Raw genomic sequence first — 20,871 nt, 5'->3', positions numbered from 1 at the left:
TAGATAAAGAAATAAAGGGCATCCAGATTGGCAAGGAAGAAGTAAAATTATCTCTATTTGCAGATGACATGATCTTATACACAGAAAACCCTAAGGAGTCCTCAAGAAAACTACTGAAATGAATAGAAGAGTTCAGCAGAGTATAGGGATACAAGATAAACATACAAAAATCAGTTGGATTCCTCTACACCAACAAAAAAAGAACATTGAAGAGGAAATCACCAAATCAATACCATTTACAGTAGCCCCCAAGAAGATAAAATACTTAGGGATAAATCTTGCCTGAGATGTAAAAGACTTATACAAAGAAAACTACAAAACACTTCTGCAAGAAACCAAAAGAGACCTACATAAGTGGAAAAACATGCCTTGCTCATGGATAGGAAGACTTAACATTATAAAAACATCTATTCTACCAAAAGCGATCTATAGATTTAATGCCATTCCAATCCAAATTCCAAAGACATTCTTTAGTGAGACGGAGAAACAAATCACCAACTTCATAGGGAAGGGAAAGAGGCCCCAGGTAAGTAAAGCATTACTGAAAAAGAAAAACAAAGTGGGAGGCCTTACTCTACCTGATTTTAGAACCTATTATACTGCCACAGTAGTCAAAACAGCCTGATACTGTACAACAACAAATACATAGACCAATGGAACAGAATTGAGAATTCAGACATAAATCCATCCACATACGAACAGTTGATATTTCACAAAGACCTCAAAACAGTTAAATGGGGGAAAAGACAGTCTTTTTAACAAATGGTGCAGGCATAACTGGATATCCATCTGCAAAAAAATGGAACAAGACCCATACCTCACGCCATGCACAAAAACGAGCTCAAAATGGATCAAAGACCTAAATATAAAATCTAAAATGATAAAGATCATGGAAGAAAAAATAGGGACAATGTTAGGAGTCCTAATACATACCACAAACAGTATACGAAACATTATTAACAATGCAGAAGAAAAACTAGATAACTGGGAGCTCCTAAAAATCAAACACCTGTGCTCATCCAAAGGCTTCACCAAAAGAGTAAAAAGACCACTTACAGACTGGGAAAAAGTTTTTAGCTATGACATTTCTGATCAACGCCTGATCTCTAAAATCTACATGATACTGCAAAAACTCAACTACAGAAAGACAAATAACCCAATTAAAAAATGGGCAAAAGATATGAACAGACACTTTACTAAAGAAGACATTCAGGTAGCTAACAGATACATGAGGGAATGCTCAGGATCATTAGCCATTAGAGAAATGCAAATCAAAACTACAAAGAGATACCATCTCACCCCAACAAGGCTGGCATTAATCCAAAAAACACAAAATAATAAGTGTTGGAGAGGCTGTGGAGAGATAGGAACCATTTATATACTGCTGGTGGGAATGTCAAATGGTACAACCACTTTGGAAATCGATTTGGTGCTTCCTTAAAAAGCTAGAAATAGAACTACCATACGATCAATCCCACTCCTTGGAATATATCCTAGAGAAATAAGAGCCTTTACACAAACAGATATATATATGCACCCATGTTCATTGCAGCACTGTTTACAATAGCAAAAAGATGGAAGCAACCAAGGTGCCCATCAACAGATGAATGGATAAATAAATTATGGTATATTCACACAGTGGAATACTATGCACTGATAAAGAACAGTGATGGATCTGTGAAACATTTCATAACATGGAGGAATCTGGAAGGCATTATGCTGAGTGAAATTAGTCAGTTGCAAAAGGACAAATATTGTATAAGACCACTATTATAAAAACTCAAGAAATAGTTTAAACAGAGAGGAAAATATTCTTTGATGGTTACGAGAGGGAGGAGGGATGGAGGGAGGGTGGGAGAGGGGCACTCACTAATTAGATAGTAGATAAGAAGTACTTTAGGTGAAGGGGAAGACAACACACGATACAGGGGAGGTCAGCACAATGGGACTAAACCAAAAGTAAAGAAGTTTTCTGAATAAACTGAACGCTTCGAAGGCCAGCGTAGCAGGGGTGGGGGTTTGGGGACTATGGTTTCAGGGGACATCTACGTCGATTGGCACAATAAAATCTATTAAGACAGCATTCTGCATCCCACTTTGGAGAGTGGCGTCTGGGGTCTCAAACGCTAGCAAGCGGCCACCTAAGATGCATCGATTGGTCTCAGTCCACCTGGATCAAAGGAGAATGAAGAACACCAAGGACACAAGGTAATTATGAGCCCAAGAGACAGAAAGGGCCACATAAACCAGAGACTACATCACCCTGAGACCAGAAGAGCTAGATGGTGCCCAGCTACAACCAATGACTGCCCTGACAGGGAACACAACAGAGAACCCCTGAGGGAGCAGGAGAGCAGTGGGATGGAGACCCCAAATTCTCGTAAAAAGACCAGACTTAACGATCTGACTGAGACTAGAAGGACCCCGGTGGTCATGGCCCCCAGACCTTCTGTTGGCCCAGGAGAGGAACCATTCCCAAAGCCAACTCTTCAGACAGGAATCAGACTGGACAATGGGTTGGAGAGGGGTGCTGATGAGGAGTGAGCTGCTTGGATAAGGTGGACACTTGAGACTAGGTTGGCATCTCCTCCCTGGAGGGAAGATGAGGGGTAGAGGGGGTTAGAAGCTGGCGAAATGGACACGAAAAGAGAGAGTGGAGGGAGGGAGCGGGCTGTCGATTAGGGGGAGAGCAGTTGGGAGTATGTAGCAAGGTGTACATGAGTTTTTGTGTGAGAGACTGACTTGATTTGTAAACTTTCACTTAATAAAAATTAAAAAAAAAAGAAAGCAGAGGTCTAGAGAGAGTAAACACTTGCCTAGTCATCCTTCCACACATGCAGTTAATCAATATGTACCAAGCAAAAGTTAATACAAAAACCAAAACAAACCTGCTACCATCGAGTCTATTCCGACTCATAGCGACCCTACAGGACAGAGTAGAACTGTCCCATAGGATTTCCAAGGCCGTTATCTTTACAGAGGCAAGCTGCCACGTCTTTCTCCTGTGGAGCTGCTGGTAGGTTCAGACCACTGATCTTGCAGTTAGCAGCTGAGCACTTTAACCACTGTGCCACCAGGGCTCCTCGAGTTAATAAAAGGCCCTCAGAATTCAAAGAGTAAAGTACCTTCGCTGTCCTCAGGAGTTAGACTCCAGCAAGGAGAGGCAGACACACCCACAACCAATCACTACAGCAGACTGCAATGAGGAGGTTGTTAGCACTATGGACTGAGTACTACCAAAGCGCAAAACTAGCTGTTAATTCTATCTGATGAGGTCAGGAAAGGCTTGTACATGAACCAAGAGGCAATTGTTCGAACAGACTAAGGGGATACTATGTGGTTTAAAGTCAAGAAAGGTATGCATCACAGTTGTATCCTTTCACCATGCTTATTCGATCTGTATGCTGAGCAAATAATCTGAGAAAATGGACTGAATGAAGAAGAACTCTGCATCAAGATTGGAGGAAGACTCATTAACAACCTGCGTTATGCAGATGACAAGACCTTGCTTGTTGAAAGTGAAGAGGGCTTGAAGCACTTATTGATGAAGGTCAAAGACTACAGCCTTCAGTATGGATTACACCTCAACATAAAGAAAACAAAAATCCTCACAACTGGACCAATGAGCACCATCATGATAAACGGAGAAAAGATTGAAGTTGTCAAGGATTTCGTTTTACTTGGATCCACAATCAACACCCATGGAAGCAGCAGTCAGGAAGTCAAATGATGCACTGTATTGGGCAAATCTGCTGCAAAAGACCTTTTTATCGTGTTAAAAATCATAGATGTCACTTTGAGGACGAAGGTGTTCTTGATCCGAGCCATGGTGTTTTCAGCCACCTCATATGCATGCGAAAGCTGCACAATTAATAAAGAAGACCAAAGAACTGACGCCTTTGAATTATGGTGTTGGCAAAGAATATTGAATATCCCGTGGACTGCCAGAGGAATGACCAAGTCCGGCTTGGAAATAGCACAGCCAGAATGCTCCTTAGAAGCAAGGATGGTGATACTTCGTCTCATGTACTTTGAGTTGGAATTGACTGAACAGCACCTAACAACAACAAAATGAGTGCATTTTATTGCATAGAAATCATACCATAATAAGGTTCATTTAAAACATAATAAATTGAACTTAGGTGGTAAGTGAAATAAATGAAAACATGGCAGTTGATCTGATTTTACAGGATTTTCCCTTGGTTGTATTTAAGACATAAAGTAATGTCTTAAATACAAACCAAACAGACAAACACAGAAACATAGAAAGGATTCTCACTCCTTGTAGCCAACATGAGAGGAGAGACTTGGTAAAATTCAGTAGCCACTAGGATACAGAGCCCCAGTCCCACAGGTTAGCAAAAAGCAACTCCACTAGGTGTTATGTGGTATTGATAAGCTCCAGTAGACTTGAAAATAATTTATTCTAAGGGCTTTGTGCATCACTTTTCACCTTTGGAAAGTTATTTGTCTATGTTTTAAATGCATTGCTGCTCTATGTTTTTAGGTGTAAAAAAATGACTGGGTTATCTTTTTATACTAAGAATTTGAGTTTTGGTCTACGATTTCCTCCCATTGTATCTGGGAACCATCTGTTGTGTCCCTGGTCAAAGTGTTCAGTAGGGGCAGCCAGGCGTCATCTAGTTCTGGTCTCAGGATAGATGAGGCTGGGTTATATTTAATACTGATGATTTTTTACAATTTTATTCCTTAGTATTTTTATTTCCATTCTTATTTTCACAATTTTTATTTCACATTCATGGGAAAAGAAAGTGAAACACGGAAGGAGATAAAGTGAAAAGAGAGAGAGAGATTGCCTAGAACTCATTGCAGAGCCACTATACCATTTAGATTTTTCTCTATTCTTTTCCACCTTCCTCCTTAAAAGAGTGACCCACTGGGAAGCAGCAGAACTTGGTAAGGAAGACAGAAGAATTTAGAACTGTTTTCTGTCTACCTTCAGGGAGTAGCTTCTCCCATCTGTTGAGGAGCCTCTCTTCCTTCCCTCCTGGAGTATGGCTCTAGGAGGGTTCTCAAACTGGGCATGAGACCCAAGCTTGATCAATTAAGGTACTTCATCCCTTTGACCAGTGTTTGGGTCAGATATGGGGAAATGACCCAAGCAAGTCAATCAGAGGCTCTCCTCCTTTTCTCCCACCGAGAGTTTATTGAGGGGCCCTTTATGGTGCAAACAGTTAAACACCTGGCTGCTAACTGAAAGGCTGGAAGTTCAAGTCTACCCAGAGGTGCTTTGGAAGAAAGATCTGGTGATCTAATTTAGATAAACCAGGCATTGAAAACTCTATGGAGCACAGTTCTACTCTGACACACACAGGGTCACCGTGAGTTGGAATCAACTACACGGCAACTGGTTTATTGGAGAGGAACCTGTGCCTCTCTGGTAGCCAAGTAAGAGATGAGCCCGGAGCTGCTGATAGCTGTGGTTACAGCTTTGTATAGAAGCCAATCTGAAAATAAAAAGCTAATGCTCAGAGGGAGGTAAAAATGAAAGACAGAGAAACAGTACAGACCATGTTTGAGATACCGCCATATTTGGGATGCTAGTCATCTCTGAAGTTTTATTACATGAGATATAATTCCTTTCTTCCCATGGACTTGGGACCAGCCTCTACGACGTGGTGAGCTATTTCCTTGAGATAAATTTCTCAGTCGGAATCGACTTGATGGCAATGGGTTTGGTTTGGTGTCTCTGTCTATATGTATACACCTCAGTGGTTTTGCTTCCCTAGAGAACCCAGCCTAAGACATCCATCTTGGATTTCCTGCCTCCTGGAGGATGAAGTCCAAAGTACATTAAGCAACCAACTATTTGTGAGTAGTTGTATCATATTAAGACTCATGGACTCTGAGAAATATTCAGAGCATCATCTGATACAATATCCTGGGCAAAAGTAAACATCTTCCAACTGGAGCAAGAGCTTTGACCCAAGTTTTCCCCTCAGTGGAGCAGCCACTGCTCTACTCAAAGACTTGTGGGAAGTTTTTGAAGAAGGGTGTTGGTGTATCAGTTAGTTTTTGCTGTATAACAAACTACCCCATAACTCTTAAAACATCAAACATTATTTCTCATGATTCTTTCAGTTGACTGGGCAGTTATTCTGGTCTGCATCAGCTCAGCTGGGGCTGGATGGTCTAGGATGTTGTGATTCACAGTGTGGGGTTGGCGGAGTGTTGTTCTGGGACTTCAGCTTGGATGACTTATTTCTACTCCATGTGGTCTCTCATTCTTTAGCAAGTCATTCCAGGCTTCTTCCCATGGCCATCTCAGGTTCCCAAAGTGCAGCAAGAAAGGCCAGGTCCCAATGCACAGGCCTTTTACAAGTGTCTGCTTGTGTCACATTTGCTATTGACCCATTGGCCAAAGCAAGTCACATGGTCATTTTCAGAGTCAGTGTGGGAGAGGCCAACCCAATGTCATGGATATTGAGAGGGTAATTATGATGATCATTTTTGCAAAAAAATCTATGACAGTGCGGGGGAGGGGGCGCGGTAAAGAGAAAGAGGAAAAGGAGGGAGATGGGCTCAGTGGGGCTGCAGCCTCTGTTACCCTGGCCTATTCTGTTTAGGACAGCAGGCTGCTGGCACAAGCTCAATTGCACAGCGGCTGAGGGCATCTGTGGAAGAACGTACGGGTGCATGTGGGCCTGAAGAAACACTACACTTAGAGGCTTTTGCTTCTGTTCTTTGTAAACTGGCTTCTAACACTGAAGAAAAACCATTGTCTCACCCATTCTCCTCATGCAACTTGAGAATTTGTCCTAGTTTAGTTATCAAGGATACTCTCCCACTTACCCACTACCCTTCTGCAAGTAGCTTTGCATTTGTTTGCCCAGCTATTATTTTCTGCCCCAAGTCCTTGGAGTCACAGAGCTTTCCTTACCAATGGGTGGGCCCATGACTTGGTCCTGGCCAGTTGGAGAATCTCTTTACCCTGGCCATAGCGATTGGTTCAGATGGCCACGTGAATCAAGCTTAGCCAATTTATTTTTGTTAAAACTGATTGACAAACTCTGCAGCTCTGGGATCACAGTGCTGGTAGAACAGTGAAGTTGGAACTATGTATAGTAGGAGAGAAAGGGGTCAAAACACAAACACAAAGATTAGCAGAGCCAAGAGATAGAGACAGTGACCTTGATGAGCCCCTGGATCTAGCTAGCCTGAAGACCACACCTGAAATATACAGCTACATACATGAGGAAATCAGTGCCTTTTTTCACTTATGCTACTTTGAATTGAGTTTCTGACACTTGTAACCAGTGGCCTGAGAAAAGACCCTACTAGAAGGTCAAAACAGAAAAACCTTTCTTTGATGGGGTGGTGATAATGGTAGGAGTAGTTAAGATAGTTTTAGCATCAGGGCCTTGTGTTACCATACCCCACTGACTGCTCACTAGGAACCCCATCATTAGGAAAGGGTTAAATGCCTTAGATTTTATGGATTGCAGCCAAATGAGTTAACCAAGAGATCAAATTACCCCATGTAAATAGATCTAATGCATTTATAATCACTACTGGACTGCTCGGTTAAGTGCTCAGAAGCTACCCGAAAAGTTGGCAATTCAAATCCACTCAGTGGGTCTGCGGGAGAAAGACCTGGCTATCTGTCCCCATAAAAATTACAGCCTAAAAAAAACCCTCTATGGTAGTTCTCATTTGTCACATGGGATCTTTGAGTTGAAAATCAACTTGGCAGCACCTAACAACAACAAACAATCACAATAACTAGTCTGCTTTATTTCTTCCTTCTCTACTTGTATCCCCCCATCCAATCTTAGAACAGAGTTACTCTGGAAACCACCTATTGAGCTAAACCTGACATAAACAATGAAACTTGGCTAGTTACATCAGCTTTCAACATTAAACAGACTGTCCAGTGCTTGGGACACTAGAAGAACATGAATCACAAACCAGCTTTCTTAGGAATTGTTTCTTAACTTAATTTGGGCATCACTTAGTAGGAAAAGAACGCTGAACCAGACTTGATATTAAACAGAGGCCTGATGATATAAATAACTCAAAAATAAAACAAATGAAGAATCACCATCTCATTAGTAGTAGGAGAGAAAATAAAGTGAAAAATAAGAAGGAAAAGACCAGACTGTGAACTTTTAAAAGGAAATATCATTTGCAAGTGAGAGTCACTGAATAAAATCAAGTACAATGAGATGCTCAGTGAAGGCAACATGAAAAAAAAAATATGTACAAAACAGAAGCTACTTCAGGAAAAACTATAAGATGCTTGACAGATATGAAATACCACCTGAGTTAGACAAGAAAACCTGAACGGGAAGCTAAGGTAGTAGAGTTCTAGTCAGGGCCTTTCACGGAAATATCATAACCATATCCATTGGTGATGAGTTTTAAATATGAATGTTCAAGTCTTTTCATAAGAGGGTAAATGAAGAAATGGCTGAGTCCTTTTCAGAGGTTTTGGTGACACTCTAAAGTACCAAGAAATAAGTTTCATTCTAGACTGAGTTATGTCCAACTGCTTAGCAAACGACTAAATAACATGGTAGCACAGGGTCATCTTGGTAGTATTCCTCAGCTAGTCTCTCTGATACTAATTAGAATAATCAGTAAAGAAAATGTACACACTTCTCTAACCGTCTTTTAAAACATGCATGGGCTTGGCTTCACTTTATTTATCACCTTCCGTTCGTTCAACAAAAAATGTTAGCCAATACGCTCCAAGCATCTCTATGAGAGTTTTTGGTTTACTGAGTTGATTTAAGAATATCTCTGCAAGTTCTAGAAACCTCTACTAGTTATATGCCTGGGATATCTAAGCTGAAGGAGTGATGAATGAATTGCCATTGGTCACTTCTGAAGAGCATGACTATTCTAGAAATGAAGTCCTAGCTCCTCATTTGGAGACATCATTTAACTCATTTGCACGAGGCACAAGTCTCAGGATACAAATTTCTGCCTAAAGGAGGAATTTATCAATCTTCCTTTGGCAGAATGAGGAGTTAAGTGACTTGAGTCTTCCCCCCCTCCCCACCAACTATGTCAGTTCCATTTCCTTGACTCTCCTTTTTTTAATCAGAGAAAAGTAAAAGTAATAGAAGAGACGATATGGGGCAGAGATTGAGTGTGGCCTGTGGAACTGGCCTTTCTGACTCCCTCTTTTACTAGCTATGTGGCCTTGGGCGAGTCTCTTAGTCTTTCTGTGCCTTACCTTCATGAGCAAGGATGACCATAATGGTACCCGTGTCACAGGGATGTCATGAGGATTAACCGACAGGTGTAAACACTTAGCAGGGTAGCAATTATTATTACTATTGGCAACCAATCACTTTTAGCTACATTTGTCTCGCGTGCCTGCAATGAACATTATTTCTCTCAAATATAAAACTTGTATATGTCAAGTTCCATCTAAACTCTGTATTCATACATGGGGGCTGGGAATGAGAGTCTAAATTCTGCCATCAACTGCTTTTATTTTTGATTAGCACTTCAGTTAATTTACTACTTAGCTGGAGTCCTAGTGGCCCAGTGGTTAAAAGCTCAGCTGCTAACCAAAAGGTCGGCAGTTCGAATCTACAAGCTGCTCCTTGGAAACTCTATGGGGCAGTTCTACTCTGTCATATAGGGTTGCTATGAGTTGGAATTGACTCAACGGCAGTGGTTTTTTTTTTTTTTAACAGTATTTAGCCACTGGCTACATTGATCGAAGGACTCAACTTCTACATATATAAGTAAGCAATATCATTTACCCTTTTGCTTCATCACAAGTTAGTAATAATGATAAGTTAAGGGTATTAAAATATTTAGAGGCCAAATGAAAGTATTATAACTAATGACACAGCAATATTATTACTTATAATTGCTGCTCTTCTTTCCTTTTAACTTTAGGGACACTTGACTAGAGATTGAATTTTGATTTGAAAATAATTTTCTCAAGCTAGCATTTGGCTAGGTCACCATGCTTAGCAACAGTTTTGCAAGAGAGAGATAATTGGGATTTTCAATGATCTTTAAAATTTACCTGAAAGGTGAGATGAAAGCTACAAAAGATGTGGTGTTAAGCAGTGCAAATTAATTTTGGACAGTTTGTTCAGGATACAATCTAACAAAGTAATATCTTTCTCTACTAATAATCTTTTCTTTATTAACGTTTTCTTCTGACTACCTTTGAGAAAATACTCCAAGGTCAGTTGTGACCTGATCATAATGTCCGTAAGAAAATTGACGGGTGTTCTCAAGTTTTATTACAGCAAACAGGACAAGAAAACCAATTCAATGCAAGAAAGAGGGCAACTACACCATTTTTTCTTCCCACACCACCAACTAGATTCTCTATGTTTTCAGAATTAGATTACGGCCATGCTTCTTTTCAATCCAATTTCTAAAGCACCATGATTTGATCGTTATCTAGAAATGGAACACACCTGTTATATTCTTAAATGGCAGACAGGACTGAATTTTGTAAAAATAATGTATTGCATTTTATAGAATATGGCTTTTACTGATTAATGTTACTCCAATACCATTGAGGCTTTGGGAATCTCTGCCAAGTTTAAACTGTGTAGTGCTAAGAAAAGAAAGAGACTCTGGGAAAGAGGAAATGAAATTAACTGAATAAATCCTAATTTGGAAGGGAGAAAAATGACAAATAGAAGAAAAATGCAAATGGCAGATAGACAAATAGTTTCCTTTAATGTCTACGTCTCCTGATAATATTTTAGTAGAGATTATATATGGGCAGCTAAAGCTGAAAGATGAGTAATAAAAATATCTTGAATCCTGCTGGAATATCACATTCTACATTATCTTTTTCTATTCTTGGGGAGATGAAATTACACTGTGAAGTAATTGCCACAAAAGAAAACACAATGCTGTTACATGTAAGTGGAAAATGTACAATCAAGTTCACTCCACACTACCTTTTCTTCCTCTCCCATCCCCATGTAACACCTCCCTTTTCTTTTGGGGTGACAGGAGAGACCATGCCTACATTGATTTCCTAACTGCCGGGTAGCATTAGTCATGCATCCTCCTTATGCCCATAAATGGAGGACAAGCCTACACTGATGCTATCACAAGGATTTAAACAAGGCTTGTTCTGAGAGACTCCTCAGAGTCAGACTGACGATACCCCGGCAGCACATCCATCTTCAACGGGAGCATGTTTTGTCTCATCTTACGCCTGGGCGCACACAGCTAACAGATGTGTGTAGACCAACTGGAGATGGCTGTGCACACTGAGGGCTTGGAGCAGACCTCGTACTGTGGGAGTAAGCTGGGTGTAGGTCTGCCAGAGAAAGCTGAGGTCCGTGTACTTGGTGTTAAGAAGTGTATATTTCTTTTGATGAATTGCTTCTTACTCATGTTAGATTAGAGCAGTCATTCATTCAAGCATTTACACTCACCTTGCAAACATCTGAGTGCCTACATGGGCCAGGCATTTGGACTGTGGTCTGGGCAACCCTCATGAAAGAAGAACTCAAATGATTTTCACTATCCAGCCAAGCCAATACAATTTCAGTGAACTTTCTTAAACAGGGTCTACGGGAACAGAATCAGCTTTCATTTTTACAGCCTTAACCCCACTCTTACTTATGTCACAGGAAGGTAGTGTGATGCAGTGAAAGACGCAATAGACTAAGAATTGGAAATCCTGGGTTTAAGTTTCAGTTTTACCACAATGGGACTGAGTGACCGTGGGCAAGTTACTTAACTTCTCTGGGCCTCACTTTCCTTTTCTGAAAAACGAGTGGGTTGGCCTTGATTGATAAGAGTCCTTCCATCTCTAAAAGGCTTTTTATTCTACATGGCAACACATTCCACAAAGTTTTCCTTTGTGACCACAAGTAGTTTCTGATTTTCTAGCTGAAGTTCCCCTTTTGTTCTCTCTGATTGTTAAGCCAAATATGAACAAGAAGCAATAACATTTTGTTATAGCCAACAAATTGCCCTTCCACAGAATAACCTTTAGAGGTCAGGCCACCCATTACAATGTCTAAATCCAAAGGCAATGGTATGACCAACTTGTGAGCTGGCAGACTGCCATCCAAAAGGATGGAAATGATTGTAGGCAGCCAAATTCTTGGCTGGTACATTTTTAATAAACATAGAAAATAAGAACAGCCTTTTCCACTTGGATTGCTTAATTTGGTGCCCATACCATCGGAACATTTGCTGTTAGGATAAAGATGATGTGGTGGATCACTTATTTAGCGCAGCCTGGATTAACTTTCACAGATGAGAAGTAGGTTATGGAGTCATCTGTAAGGAATTTTTATCCTTGCCTCTTGTCTCTCTCTGGCAAGGGATAGTTGAGCTATTACAGCAAAATCTCCACCCCTTTTGGATCTTTGTAAGAGTTTTCCCTGAAACATAAGCTCTGCTGGATTTATTGTATTGCTATGAATGGACTAAGGCAAATTGGTATGACTTCTTTGTGGTTGAATATACCTTATCAATCCTTTTCCAAGATGGTCCAATATGTCTTACTAATACTCTTCCAAGAAAAAAACCTCCATAGCAAATGTTTTTCGGTTAATTTGGAGGATAATATTTGAGGTCCATGTGTTTTAACCTACAGTAAGTAATTCATTTACAGTGCACCTCAGAATTAGTACTTACGGTTTTTAATCATGCCTGTTCACTAACGCATCCAGTAACGTGAGCTCTGTTATTTCCCTGTCTCTACTGGTAATATGACAACAAGGACATTTGACTGGCAAGGGTATTTTGTCTCCAGGCCTTGGCGATTCTTGAGTAAAACGCTCTCTGTGATGGTAAGCTGTAATTAGATCTGTGGGTGGAAATTAGCCTTCTTAAAGTACACCATGCATAAGGCAGAGGCACCGTGCTTTTTATTACCTGAGGCCACCCTGGGCCTGTGCCATAGCTCCAGGTCACTGCTTCTATAAGGCTATTGGTCTGAGGCTGCAGATCTGAAAAGGAAAATAACTCGGTACATCCCTCTGAAAAGAAGCCTTCTTTATAGTTAAAACTGGACCACACAGCTCTATTACAGACAAGACAGGCATCTGACCAAGGATGACTATAACTTGTTCACTTGTCATTTGGAAGTGTAGATTATCTTAATCTTCATAACCATTATTTGAATGGTACCCCCATCTTAAAACAAAACGCCAACACTTTTGAAAGGGTTCCTGGAGTAATGAACGGTAGGTCCTCCATTTTGGATTAGATCTTTCAGTTTCTACTACAGAAGCAACAGAGCTTTTCCATTCTAGTCATCTTTCACACAGAAAATACATCCTCTTCCTGAGGACTACAAAAGCTGCTTTTTGTTCAGTCTGAATTTTAATTTGATTACTGAATTTACTTTTGGATACTGAAAAATTCCCACTTAACAAATTTAGCCTCTGAAATGACCCCAACTTAATGAAGTTTAAACAAGTTCGCTTCGCCAGTCTTTTTAATCTACCTTTTAAAGGACGTGATTTAAAGAGCATGTGAATGGCGGAAAATTAAAAAATATCATTAGTTCACATCGCCCCCCTCCCGACCCGGAATTCCCTTTTTGCTAATGACGATGTCAAGTGGTTTCACCGGCTGCGTTTCTCCTTCCACTCTGGAGGCCGCACACGGTTCCTCCCGCGTCTCCCGGCGGCTGCGTTTCCCCAAGAGTTGGCTGCGTTCGTTGGGGGGATGAAGTCATCCCTATACATAGTGTGCATATTAGCTCGTTAAATTGGTACTGCACGCTGGGATTCCTCGGCGAGAAGAGGAGCGAAGCGAACAATGAGGTCCACGGTTTACATTTATAGGCCCCCCCACCCAACCCCGGGGGGAGTCGCTGGCACCAGGATGCCCGCCGCCCCCCTCTCCCCCGGGCTTGCATAGCAACAGGGCGCGCCGCGGACGGGCCCCGAGCGGAGTCCCCGGCCCGGCCCGGCGCCCGGCCACACGGCCCGGCGCCCGGCCACACAGCCCGGCCGCTGTCTCCCGGCTCCCCACGCCTGCGCCCGCGGGCCTCGCGTCCCGGAGGTCTCGGCGCCTCAGCCTCCGCATTCGGGCCGCGGGGGAGGCCTGGGAGCTCCCCGCCGGGAGCGGGAGCCTCGGGGAGGGGGCCGAGCGCCAAGGACGCCCCGGGCGCGGAAGCCCCGGCGGCGAGCGGGCGGGCGGGGGGAGGGCAGCCCCAGTCCCCAGGCCCGGAGGGGCGGGGCGGGAGGCAACAAAGAGCCCTCGCTGGCTCCACGTCCCGGGGCCCGCGGCCGCCCCGCCCGCTCTCCGCAGTCCGCCGGGGGCCCGGCACCCCGGCGCGCGCCCGCCCCCGGCTCCCGCCCCCCGCCCCCGCGCCGCCCCCTCGCCCGGGGGAAGGAGGGGAGGAGGGCGGCGCCTGCGTGCTCCTCGGCCGCGCGCCCCGCCCCCTCCCGGCTCGGCGCGGCGCTGCCGACTCTCCTCCCGCGGCGCTGCAGCTGCCGCTTGCACACGGCCTCGGCGGCGGGGCGGCGGGCGCGGGCTGCGCGGCGGCGGGGAGCGCGGGCCTGTGGCGCGGCGGCCGGGCGCGCGGCCCGGGCGGGCACCCCTCCGCGGGCGGCCGAGGAAGCTCCGGGAGGAGGCGGCCCAGGCGGAGGAGGCGGTGGGAGGCGGCGGCCGCCGGGGACCCTCTGCGCGCGTCGGCTCTCCGCCCCCTCCCCAGCTTTTCTTTCGCCCTCTTCTCGCGCACTCGCGGCCGGCGCCTCGGCTTTGTGCGAGGAGATGGTGTAGCGCCCTCGCCGCCCGAAGGAGGAACCGGCCGCTCGTCTCCCGTCTCGGAGCTGCGTCCCCGCCCCTGGAGGCGAGACCCCCTCGGCTCGGCGCCTGCCGCGTCTCCCGGCTGCTGGGGAAGCCTGGGCGCCGCCGGCACCATGAGGTGAGGGGCGCGCGGCGCGGGGGCCGGCGGGCCATTGTGCCGCGGGAGCCGCGACCCCGCTTCCCCGGACCCCGCCTTCGTCTCCCGGCGCGGCGCGGCGCGTCTCCCCCGGTCTCCGGTCTCGCCTTCCCCTCCCCCTTTTGTCCCTTCTTATTTCTTTTTCTTTCTTTTAAGCCTCCTCAGCCTCCTCTTGTTTGGGGGCCTCGCCCCCCGACCCCGTCCTCCTCAGTTCCTCATGTCCTCGTCTTTCCCCCAGGATTTCCCTTCCTGAATTTAATTTGCTCCCGGCTCCCTCCCCCAGCCTTTGCAAGCAAAACCTGGGAGATGGGGAGGGGTTCGAGAATCGAAGCGTGCATGTTGCTGGGAAACAGGTATTTTTCCGGGATATCTGTTAAAATTTCATCCTCTTTTCGTTACAACACTCTCAGGTTTAATTAAAAAAGGAAGAAAAGTTTGAAAGATCTGAAATCCCTGCGGGTAGTAAAGTGCTTTGGTCGGGGTAGGTAAAGGAGCCATCAAAGGTGAAATTTCACGGTGGTGGGGGAAGGTAGATAATTGATCAGCTTTAAATTTGTTTTTTTTTTTTTTGAGGGGGCAGTAAAAGATAGGACAAAGTTGTTTGGGGTGCGTAGACGAAGTGGGGGGGGGCGGGATTTGTTTGGAAAACCTTGTCCCCCTTCCTCTGTAGCATTCTGTGTTGCATTGCAGCAGCTGCTTTTCCCCTTTTCTCTGTGTAATCAATAAAACAGAAGCTACATTTTTTTTCCGCCCCAAAGAATTGAATGTACCGTCGTAAAATTATTTTTAATTGCAACAATGAAACATATGGTGTGTTTTTTTTTCTTTTTTGTTTCTCCAATTGTGTAAGAGAATAAAGCATGATGTGATGTATCTTTCATTGGAGATTTTTTTCCAGCCTTCCCTAAGCCTGTTTTGTGTCCATAACCTTCTCTTTTCGGATTGGTGCAAGACTTGGTGAGAAGTGGGACTTGGTAGACCGAATGCTCATCCATTCTGCGTTATCATCCTTATAGGCCCTCCCTTTTAGGTTAAACAATTGTGGGTAAAGAAAATTCCTCCATTTCTCTCTGGGATTTGAATCTCCTTTGTGTTAAAGATTAATGGCCAACCATTGCGAAGACTTTTATAACGTAATACAATGAGATTGAATGATACAATCTACAGATTCCTTTGCTTTGGCAAGAAAATGTCATGTCATCGAAATTCTTTCTCAATTAAAGAAATTTGTTTTAAACTTTTAGTTTTCATGTTTTTTCTATCAAGGTTGACCACTTACCCATTTCGCATTTTAATATATATTTTTGTGATATGTCTGCGTTGCGTTTTCAGTTCAGCTTACTGTGAGTTTGAATTATTCTTTTTCTCTCATTCCAAGTTACAGAGCTCTATTTACGATAGCCTTAAAATTTTTGTTTAATGCTGTGTCTCTAAGTGAACGCTTTTTCTTGGGCATCTCACACAGATTTTCAGATGTAACGGATCAGTTTAAAATTATGGCATACCGGTTGACATTGAGTCGATTCCAAAAAACATAGTCTTTATAAACTGCGGTTTGAAAAACTTGAGTCATGTGTTTGAACATGGTGTTTATCAAGTTACTGATGTCCCTGAAAACTCAGGAACTATTATAAAATTTAGTATTATTTCTTACTATGCCTATGTATTGTTGCCGTTTGGGCGTAGTGGTTAAGAGCTGGGCTGCTAACCAAAAGGTCGGCAGTTTGAATCCACCAGCTCTCCTCCCTCGGGACCCCTATGGGGCAGTTCTACTCTGTCCTATAGGGTTGCTTTGAGTCAGAATCGGCTCAGCCTCAGTGAGGTTTATGTATTGTTGATGTCTTTAGAGAATTAATGCTGTAAAAATCTTGTAGCCAGAAGTTATCTGTGTTTTCCAAACGTTGGGTAAATTAACTTTAACATTAAGAAATGTATAATAGTGAAAGTGGGGGTATTTTAACTAAAAATGTCTAATTCAGAGGTTGTGAACAAAATACAAAAGGTAAAGTTTTGGGTATTCAGTGAAGTTTAATCACTATCGTGTATAGTTGTCAGTCTGTCACTGGTAAATGATGTCTGCATTTAAGAGTTCCTTTGCTAGTAAAAAAAAATAACTTCTCCGTTTTCAGCTCTTTTCCTCAGTTTTGAGTGTAGAGAGGGAGGAGGACTCACTGATGCTTTCCTGTAGCATAAGTATGGAAGGTGGCACACAAGTCTGAAAAGTTTGTTCAAGCAGCCTCCAGTAATTCTTTGTAGGCTCATTTTGAATAATTTAAGAGCAGAAAAGAGGATCAGCTTTTCACTTTGGAAGGCATTGGATTATTTGGTAGGTGGTTTGTGCAATTTGGGTGTATACACATTCGCTCACGTACCTGTAAAACTAGGTTGGTCTGGTGATGATGTGGGTAAAATGTTCTTGAGCTGGTGGCAAAAGCTTTTGGGGTATTTTCGTGCTTAAAAAAAGGGGCTTTTCAGATTGTATTAATATTTGACTCTGTCTCTATGATACTTTCAAGGACTATAGGACATAAACGTTAGCCTACTAAATTAAGCCTTTTTTAGTTATATTAAGAGATAGGCCATCCAGAAATAGCCATGTCTGGGCAGGAATTTCTACTTAGGCTGGTCAGAATTCTGAAGAAAACATGGTAAGTATTTTGCGGTTTAAGTGTGTGTGTGTTAAGATCTCTCAGATGACTTTAATATTAATAGCATAGTCACTGGTAGAATGACGTAGTTTTTCTACAGAAGTGAACTGAACAATACATTCCTGAAACAGTCATAAAGGCATTTTACACGTATATATGGAATTGTTAATTCCTTGCTTCAAGATAAGAATAAAAAATAAAAATTCTTCTTATTCAAATCATTGGCAGCAGAGATCCTCCCCCCAAAAAACTGCTCTTAGTGTCATATCCAACTTTTTAGTTCTATTTTTGTTTTTCATTTATGTAACATTTCAGAAGTATAAGCTGTTTTGTGATTGAGGTAGGTTAATATATGTAAAATTAATATTGTGTATGCCTTTAAAGTGAGTGCATTTTTTAGATCTTGGAGTACTGTCTTACCCTTCAAAGTTACCACTTGCTGTCTGTTTAGTGTTTTTTCATTCCCACATGCGAATGCATTTTTTATTAGTTGGTTAATTACTCAAGATTTTTAAATTTTTTTTAAAGAGGAGTTTGTCTGATCTGCAATAGTTGGATGTAGCCTAGTGGCTAAGAACGGCTCTGGAGATTCTGGATTGACATACTTGGGACTATATCAAATGATCCAGGCTTCCGCTCCCTGCTATGACTTTGCTAAGGCTCTGTTCCCTCATGTAAAAAAGCGTAATAACAAGCCACCTACAGGTTGGATGACCTTGAGCTAATCCCATTATTTCAGGGATCCAGGGTTTTTTTTTTTTTTTTAAGTATGTAAAAATAGGGATAATTATTTACTGGGTCCAACCAAAAACCAAAGCCACTGCCAAGTTGATTCGGACTCAGTGATCCTGTAGGACAGAGTAGAATTGTCCCATAGGGTTTCCAAGGCTGTAATCGTTAGTGAAGCAGATTACCACGTCTTTGTCTTGTGGACCACTGATGGGTTGGAACGGCTGACCTTTTGGTTAGCAGCTGAGCACTTGACCACTGTGTTACCAGTGTTCCTCCGTTACTGGGTAACCGAACCGAACCTGTTGTCATTCGAGTCAATTCCGACTCATAGCGACAGTGAGAGTCAAATGATAATAGAAGAGAAAGTGCTTCGTAATCTTGTAAGCATTGTAGTTGTGTTAATCCTCTTGTTTCTAGGCCTAGTTTTGTTTTAGACTAGCTGTGTAAAACTTTTGGGCAATTTGCTTCACCTTTCTGGGCCCTCTCTAGTTCAAGGATGGCAAATAGTTTACATTTTGCTTACCTACTCCAATTGGTAGTAGCCACCATCTTGATAAGGACCAATGTCTGATTTCTGGGCTTGGTGTGAAAGAGTGTCATGACTAATTAGTAATGTTTTGTCGGGACATGGATCTCAGAGAGTGGTATCGGAGGGTGTTTCCAGAAATGCTACTAATTAGCCATCATGATCTAGTCCAGCCTTATTTTTAGAAGAGGAAAGCAGTCTTTAAAGCTCCTTCCTACAGGTATATTTAGACTCTTGAAAAACTTACTGTGAGTGGTTTTGTTAACTTTCATTTGTGGTAATGATACACATTTTGAAGTGTGATAACAGTGAAGGGTCAGAAGATCCAGGTTTTATAGGCCGACTGGTTGTTAACTGAGCAAACTGGTAAAAATGGAAATAATCCTATTATTTAACAAGGTTGTTGTGTTAAAGTGTCAAGTGAGATACCCATGCAAAGATACAAATGGTAGCCTTCTGTTCCCATGGGTCTTCACTTATACCTGTTGTAGTTGTTGAATGTGTGACTTCCCCAGAGATTTATCTTAGGAACAGGAGCCAAATCTTCATTTTTTTGTATGTGTCAGTACCTTGTATCTGGATATGGTGGTTGTTTAGGAAGTATTAAGTGGATAAATCTTGAGTATGGACTAACAGAAAATTTACTGAGGTTTATATTGTACTCAGGGTTTTTGATACTGAGTTAACCCTATTGGAATAAGCAAAATAATCAAGCATTTCCCATTTGACTTGCATAGAAGAAATTACATACTGGACTGGTGTTTTTGGTAACTTATCCTAAACACAGTTTAAATATGAGGTGATTGTATAACTTGTAAAACACCCAGTCTTCACCATGACTGTAAGAAGGACTTGAAAAATGTGATTCATTTTTGGAATCTTCTTCTGCCAACTTAAAGTTCTCTTTGCCTTTTCCTTTCTGTCCCCCTCCTTTGAAATTGATGGATGGAATTGGGTGGAAGTAACATTGGTGATTCAGTGGTAGAATTCTCGCTTTCTTGTGGGAGTTTTAGTTTTCAGCCATGCACCTCATGTGCAGCCCCAGTTGTTTCTGGATGGTGGTTTTCATGTTGCTTTGGTGCTAAACAGGTCTCAGCAGAGCTTCCAGGCTAAGACAGACTAGGAAGAATTGCCTGGTGATCTACTTCTGAAAATCAGCCAGTGAAAACCCAGTGGATCACAATGGTTGATACATAGCCGACCATGGGGATGGTGCAAGACCAGGCAGCATTTCATTCTTTGTGCGTGGGGTTGCTCTGAGCGGGGGGCTGACTCTGATGGCAGCTAACAACAACAATAATAACAAAAGTTAAAGAATCTGAACTGAGGCATACATACCTCCATGGCTGCTGCTTCAATTCAGGGTGTATACAATTTTCTGGAATAGAAAGCAGGAAAGGGACTGATTCCTTTTCAGATCATTGGGGTCTGAAAAGACCAGTATTCTTCTGTGTCCCTATACACTCTGCAAAACTTTTGCATCTACTAATTGTGTAGTTTTCTGTGTCCGTCTGTCCGTGTTCGTTGTAAGCTCCTTGAGGGCAGGAACTGCATTTTTATACTCATGGTACCAGCACAAAGCAAAGCGAAACCCGTTGCTGTCGAGTTGAATCTGATTCATAGGAACCCTATAGGACAGACTAGAACTGTACCATAGGGTTTCAGAGGAGCGGCTGGTGGATTCAAACTGCCAGCCTTTCAGTTAGCAGCCAAGTTCCTAACTACTGCACCACCAGGGCTCTGGTACCAGCACCCCCACCCCCCAAAAAAACCAAATCCGTTGCCATTGAGTCGATTCCGACTCATAGCAACCCTGTAGAACAGAGCAGAACTGCCCATAGGGTTTCCAGGGAGCAGGTGGTGGATTCAAACTGCTGACCTTTTGGTTAGCAGCCAAGCTCTTAACCGTTGTGCCAGGTTGGCAAATAGTGGTTGTCCATATAGATATTTGTCTTTGACTCTGGTGTTCTTTTCCAGAATCTAGTCACTAACAATAGCAGCCACCATTTTTGGAGCACCTGTAATATTCTAGAAGCTGTGCTGGGTACTGTAGGGGGTAATATAGTATATTGCATGTAGTAAATGTTAAA

General features: G+C 42.8%; 1 protein-coding gene across 6 annotated transcripts in view; it reads left to right on the top strand.

The window, feature by feature from the left end:
* Positions 1-14,481: 14,481 nt before the first annotated feature.
* Positions 14,482-20,871, top strand: part of ENAH (ENAH actin regulator) — a 174,145-nt gene continuing 167,755 nt past the window's right edge. For all 6 annotated transcript variants that reach the window (XM_049868467.1, XM_049868466.1, XM_049868465.1 and 3 more), the window contains exon 1: positions 14,482-14,857. In XM_049868467.1, the coding sequence (XP_049724424.1) occupies positions 14,853-14,857 (5 nt within the window). In that variant the 5' untranslated portion in view covers positions 14,482-14,852. The remainder of the gene's footprint in view (positions 14,858-20,871) is intronic.

The sequence above is a fragment of the Elephas maximus genome, chromosome 24 (genome assembly GCF_024166365.1).
Source record: "Elephas maximus indicus isolate mEleMax1 chromosome 24, mEleMax1 primary haplotype, whole genome shotgun sequence".
Classification (NCBI taxonomy): domain Eukaryota; kingdom Metazoa; phylum Chordata; class Mammalia; order Proboscidea; family Elephantidae; genus Elephas; species Elephas maximus.
Note: the sequence above shows the minus strand (reverse complement) of the source record. Positions and strands in the feature narration are given on the sequence as shown.